The 6892-nt window shown below is 34.4% G+C and overlaps 1 protein-coding gene across 1 annotated transcript in view; it reads right to left on the bottom strand.

The window, feature by feature from the left end:
- The window catches only part of LOC106869940 (uncharacterized), a 120427-nt gene that overhangs the window by 8045 nt on the left and 105490 nt on the right, over window positions 1–6892 (bottom strand). The window contains exon 2 of the mRNA XM_014915876.2: window positions 3254–3391. Coding sequence (XP_014771362.1) covers window positions 3254–3391 — 138 coding nt within the window. The remainder of the gene's footprint in view (window positions 1–3253; window positions 3392–6892) is intronic.

Below are 6892 nucleotides of genomic sequence, written 5' to 3'. Positions count from 1 at the left end.
CACACACACACACACACACGGTAAACAGTCTGACCTGAGGAACCTTATGGTGGTCTGTATCTTCAGATACACTACACACACACACTCACATACACTGATATCGCATCAATACATTTTATTATTACTGATAAATACGAACTATACAACAAAACTTGTAGATAATAAGTCAATAAGTAATCTCGGTCAGCCTTGTTTGTATCTTAAATCATAAACACTCTACAGGATCAGAAATTTCTTGGATTGGCATGAGCTAGTTAATTAAAATATTCCAACGCGTATAGCTGGTGTTTATTTATTTAGACTTAGCAGACCAAACATTTATATTAGACCGAATCGAAAACAAAATATTCTCTCCGTGTAATGGAAATGTTTAATGGGGTCTACTATGAGTTCAATCGTATTCAAGGAGGAGAGGTCATTAAAGAAGCGGTAGAAAAAGCAAAAAGAGCAGAAAGCTCACCCAAGAGCCAGAGACTGGAGTTCTGAACACACAGATTTATGACTATGATTAAATGACATTCCAGATTTAACTATTACCTCGAATTTTTATATGATTTAATCAAAAAGCGAATGGCAGCGTCCGTGACTCTTTTCAGGAAAGCACTCCTAAATTCAAGATGCTCTCACTCAGCGGGAATAAAATCCAAACAAACCAAATATGGCATACGTCAAAACCAATGTTAGTTCTATCAAAACATATAACATTCAAATTTCCACATTATCTATTCATGACCTAATTCTAAATTCAAAATGACCGACAAGGCAAACACCTTTATTTTAGGTCAGTTTTTCTACCAAACTATCAAAGATAATACGCTCTAATTCGGAATGCCAACAGATTGGGGTACAGACTAGATGTTGAATCAAAGACAATGATGAAGTTGGCCTAGATTATTTTGTGGGGTCGCTCATAGCCATATGCAGTTCAAGCATTTTTGACCCCTGGGTAGTAGCATTTGGGTATCTATGGAAGTTGAACAAATGAAGTGCATCTAATCACACTAAAACAAAATCTAGGCAAGTATCAAAGTAATATACATGCAAAATTGCAGCTTATTACATCAATTATTCTCAGAGATATCGTGACCTAAAGATTGCTACTCATAGTCAGAAATGTCATTTTGAGAAAAATGCGGAAAACGCTGGAAAATATTGATATTACAACAATGCCCAACTACACAAGGATAATATCCACATTTTAGCGAAATATTTGCAGTTTTGCACAGTCTAATAATGCCCAGAGGCATATCCTTCGTTATTTTCCTGATTTTGCTACCTGAAATCTGAGGTATTAGTCTTGCCTTAAGAAGACATTAGACATCTGTATCCATAGATAGAATGCAATAGCGTTGTTTGTTAATTCTTATGCAGGAAAAAATGAAGTCGGTACTACTCAGCAAAGGCTAGGTTCATATTTTATAGACCCTAAAATGATAGAAGACAAAATGAGGTTGGTGGGAGGACTTAAATGCAAATCGTGGAGATAACGAAGCAAGATACTCTAAGAGTCTTGTCTAATTGTTGCTTCACCCTAGGTCAACCCTTATTGCGTAGACAATGATCAAAACTATTCCAGTCGTGGCTATTGTTCTTTTTCCAAACATTATTTTGTCCAACATGTTATTTCTCTTGTAAGTAAGAAGCATGTGATTTGTACAGTATTTTAGCTGCTATTTCTGTCAGGTTAAACGATCTCGTTCATTTAGATGTTTTAAAAAGGTTAAGAAGTTTGGTCCGAAGTTTCCCAGAGTTGGGGATTTTAGTATTCTATGAACTGACGCTCCATTCAAGGGAAAATTTTCTCTGTCATCTGCTTCAAACCAACCACAACGAACAAGACATTAACCTAGCAGACTTTTGGTGTCTATAAAGCGATTTAACTTATTTATTTTTGTCTTGCTGATGCCATCCTTCCATTTTCTTTAATACAGTTATTAGAAACAAAGGAAGGTAAATTGTTTGGCCACCCGCTTCGTTAGTATATAAAAAATCAAAATAATCAAAATAGAAATATTCACTTCTGCTTACTCTACTTTTAAGACAGGCTTAACTCAGTAAGATTTGGCATTAAAACATATTAACCTCCCTCTGCTATTTCTGTACAATCTTGTCAATAATATTTGATATATTTCGGAGCCATAGTTTACTCTGATCCACGTATGATGCTCTTTTATTATAGGATATATTTAGGGCAGGAACAGAAAGCAAAGATCCTGTTGAGACTACAATTTGCTATGTAATTGGTCAGACGCCAAATCGTTGCCAGCTATATTTTAGAATCAGTACTGTGAGTGTGTGGTGCATGATTGCCAAATGTAATTGATTTTTTTCTTCCAAGGTTGAAGGACGCTGTATTATTGGGAGGTCAAATAAGGTTAAATTCTTTTATAGGAATATATTATTGATTTAGCAGCAAAGAGTTCTCAAAATATTAAATTTAATTGCATATATTACTATGATGGCCTGGAAAGTGTAGACATGTCTGTGTGGTTAAGAATTTGGCTTTGTAATCACGTGATTCTGATTTCGATTTCTTTAAACAAGCCCTTTGGGCAATTGTCTTCCAATATAGTATCGGATTGACCAATAATTTGTGAATAGAATATGACACAGAAACTAGAAGGACGTCCCTCGTGTGTGTATATCGTTGGCAATTACTTAGCATCGTCGAGAAAATCGAATAAAAAAACAAACCCTGCTATACTAATGAAGTTCTTTGAGATATTTGTTTACAAGTTAAAGACATTCTCTTGGAATTTCCTCTGCCAGAAACCCAGTGAAACCAGCGAAGAGACTGACGCACTGGAAACATGTAACCAACGACGCGACGGTTGACACTTCGTCATATTTTAAATAAAATATACATCAAAGGTGGATTGCATTTCAAACTGAATAAGCAATAACAACAACAACAATAACAATAATAATGGTTTCATATTTTGGCACAAGGCCAGTAATTTCGGGGGAAGGGGAAAGTCAACCCAAGTGCTCAATTGGCACTTATTCTATCGACCCCGAAAGGATAAAAGGTAAAGTAGGCTTTCGTGGCATTTGAACTCCGAACGTAAAAACAGACAAAATGCACTAAGCATTTTGCCTGGCGTGCTAACGATTCTGCCATCCCGCCTCTTTTTTTTAATTACAATATAATAAAAATATAATCCATTAAAATTTGCAATTGTGAGAATTTGGAATATGAAAACTGTAAAGGTGGTGGTGGTGGTGGATAGCGTTAATATGAACTGATACTTACCAAATTCACTATCGGAACCATCTTCTAGATTTGAATCTTCGGAATCTTCCGTACTGTGTTCGGTTTCTGATTTTCTGTCCGTGTCTGCATCTTTCTGACACAGTCGTTGATAACCTCGACCTGTCGAACGGCTGTTATCTGAAATATCCAAAAGAATACTGAGATGAATGCATGTAGCCATACGCAAACGGACATAGATGTACATAGAGGCAAACATAGTATCATATAGCAGTACTTAATGATTTCGTGAAATCAGTTTTACGATCGATTCTACCCTCAAGTATTTGCTCGTTTATATAATTAACCAAAGTAAAGCTTGTAACTGTTACACACTCACATACACACATACACACATATACACATACACACATGCATACACACATACATATCAAATATAAACACATGCGCATCGAATACACACACATATACATATACTTACACATACGCTTACATTGATTGATATTTCGAGGTAAATATAAAAATTATAAGCTTCATGCTTCAAAATAACATCTGAAAATGCGTACGACGCTTTCTCGTTTGTTGACTAAGCATTCGTAACAAGAAGTCATTGTAGAGACATAAAACAATAAAGAAACTAGCTGAGAATAATATCATTCTGTATAGAATTTCATAAAAAATAAATTAGCGGATTAACAGCAGAAACTTTATTAACAGTAAAATACAAACCAGCAAAATAGACAGGAAAATTCAGTAATATTGCAAAAAACTAAGATAATTGATAATTATTGAAACTATGTTTGAGTTAATGGTTTGTACTTTACATCTTGCGATGCTGATATTACCGATATCGTTTTCTTCTGATGCTTTATCGGTATCATATCTTATCGAGATACACTATACACGATATCTTAACGGTATTGTTTTCCTCTGATGCCAGGTGTTCACTATAAATGTGGCAGTAAATAAACACTAATAGAAGATAATCCAAGAATCCATAGAAATATTAATAGGTTTAGGAATGCTACTTTTCTGAACTGAACCTAAAGGACGAGTGAAATAAAGGTTCCAATTGTGTCTTCAATATGTATGTATGCACGTATGTATGTCATTATTCAGTTTATTTCAAGATTTCTTGCCAAAAGAGAAAGAACCGGTTTCTAACCTAGATCCAAGGCTCCTTCATTGGAATTTCAACATCAACAACAGGGTATTATTGCATGTATGTATGTATGTATGTATGTATGTATGTATGTATGTATGTATGTATGCATGTATGTATGTATGTATGTATGTATGCATGTATGTATGTATTATGCATGTATGTACTTTCTGAGTTAAATCCAACTTAGTTCTATTGTGGAATCTGGTTGCATCTCTTTAAATTCTGAGCTCAAATACTACTAGATTAAGCTCGCCGTTCCCACTTCCAGAATTAATGAAATTAACACTGAAATCATCAACGTATTCTAATTTACTCCAGCAAGTGTTATTCCAATATAGCCACAGTTCAATTACTGAAACCAATTAAAAGAATAACAACATAATTTCGTGAAAAATAAAAATTGTTTGTATCTTTTTCAAACTCCATGGTGGTGTTCAAACTCCATGGTGGTGTTCAAACTCCATGGTGGTGTTCAAACTCCATGGTGGTGTTCAAACTCCATGGTGGTGTTCAAACACTCTCCGTACTTCTATCAATAGATCTTTCTGTTATCCAGTGTCAATCACAAACGGCCATGTAGCTTTTATATCGTTTGACATCAATAACAGTTGTATTCGTTCAAGAAGCAGACTGTAGTCATGCTAGAGTAATGTCGTCATAGCTATTCCAGTCGTTTATTCAATGTTCGATAAGCTAGCGTGTTATATATTATACAGACGGCAGACATTGCAGACGTCGATAGATATATTTATTGTCTTCATTAATTAATTAATCTGACGCAGTGTTACCGATATTCGTTTAATGATTACATACATGCAAACATGTTTAGTTTGAGGCCTGGTGTTGATTAATAGCAGAACTGAAAACATACATACATACATACATACATACATACATACAAACATACATACATACATATATACATACATACATACATACATACATACAAACATACATACATACATACATATGATACACACATGCACACACAAACACGCAAACACACACGCACACCACACATGTATAGATATATGTATCTGTTGTATGTGTTTGTATCTATCTATCTATCTATCTATCTATCTATCTATCTATCTATCTATCTATCTATCTATCTGTCTGTCTGACTGTCTGTCTCTGTATACGTAAAAATCTATCCAATAATCAGCAAAGCGAGTTAACGTGTACTCTGCCTACGAAGTCAAACAGATCATAGCATATCTCTGTTGCTGTCCTTGACTGCAAACCAAAATCGGAGCTCTTTATTCCCGAGGTATGTAAGTCAGCTTGTGAAATTTGTTCCTGATTTCTTTGAATAATCTCCCTTTAATAAATTCCATTGTGAGTGACTAAAAATTCTTGTTTCTTTTCTCCGTCGAAGAGGGTAATTTTGAAGAATTTAGAATTTTTGAGTAAATGGTATTCAGTAAATCAACTTTAAACTTACTCATACATACATACATACATATTTGTGCATACATACATACATGCATACATACATACATACATACATATTTGTACATATATACATACATACATACATGCATGCATGCATATTGATATAAATGATAATGCATGTAAGTACATATGTATATTTTTAACATACATATATACACGCATACACAAACGTACAGGCAAGGTCCCACGCACACATACACACACATATATATATATATGCACAAATCCACAAATGTATTTAAAACGCAAAACAAGGAATAAATTTAGAAAAGCTATTTAGGACTCAGAGTCTGAAAACCTTTCAGAGTTTCATTTCGATTATATAAGTCTGAATAAGAAATAAAATAGCCACGGAACAAATACGTATAATGAAAGAAAAAAAAGACCCAACAAAAACAACAACATATGCCATACGGTGAATTCTGTTCGTTAAATATCGTAAATGTGTCTATTAAAAGCACAATTACTGCAAAAAATACTCCATCGGAAGATAATCAACTTGAAAGCTACAGGGGTACTCTGAGCGAGAGATTTGCTGATACAAATGGATGGAAGAACAGCTCTCATTCGAAGCATATAAAACATGCGTAATATGCAATAAATGGTGCAGTTCCTGAAAAAAACTTCTTAAACAAGTAATCTAATAGAAGAATCCTCAGGCCATCATCTTACGTAAAATGTAAAAATGTTATATCAATATCCTTTTATATAATTTTGTTTAGATTCTGGTAACAGGATATCTCTTTTACTTGTTTCAGTCATTTGACTACGGCCATACTGGAGCACACTTTAGTCGAGCAAATCGATCCCAGAACTTATTCTTTGTAAGCCTAGTACTTATTCTATCGGAATCTTTTGCTAAATTGCTAAGTGACGGGGATGTAAACACACCACCATCGGTTATCAAGCGGTGGTGGTGGGGGACAAACATAGACATATATATATATATATATATATATATATATATATATGTAATATTAAATCTCTGAGCAAGAAGTTAACAGTACCAGTGCAGAATCGGGTTTCAGGGTAATAACCCGTCATTGCAAATACTAATCGGA

Source organism: Octopus bimaculoides, chromosome 10 (genome assembly GCF_001194135.2).
Source record: "Octopus bimaculoides isolate UCB-OBI-ISO-001 chromosome 10, ASM119413v2, whole genome shotgun sequence".
In the NCBI taxonomy this organism is placed as follows: Eukaryota; Metazoa; Mollusca; class Cephalopoda; order Octopoda; family Octopodidae; genus Octopus; species Octopus bimaculoides.
Note: the sequence above shows the minus strand (reverse complement) of the source record. Positions and strands in the feature narration are given on the sequence as shown.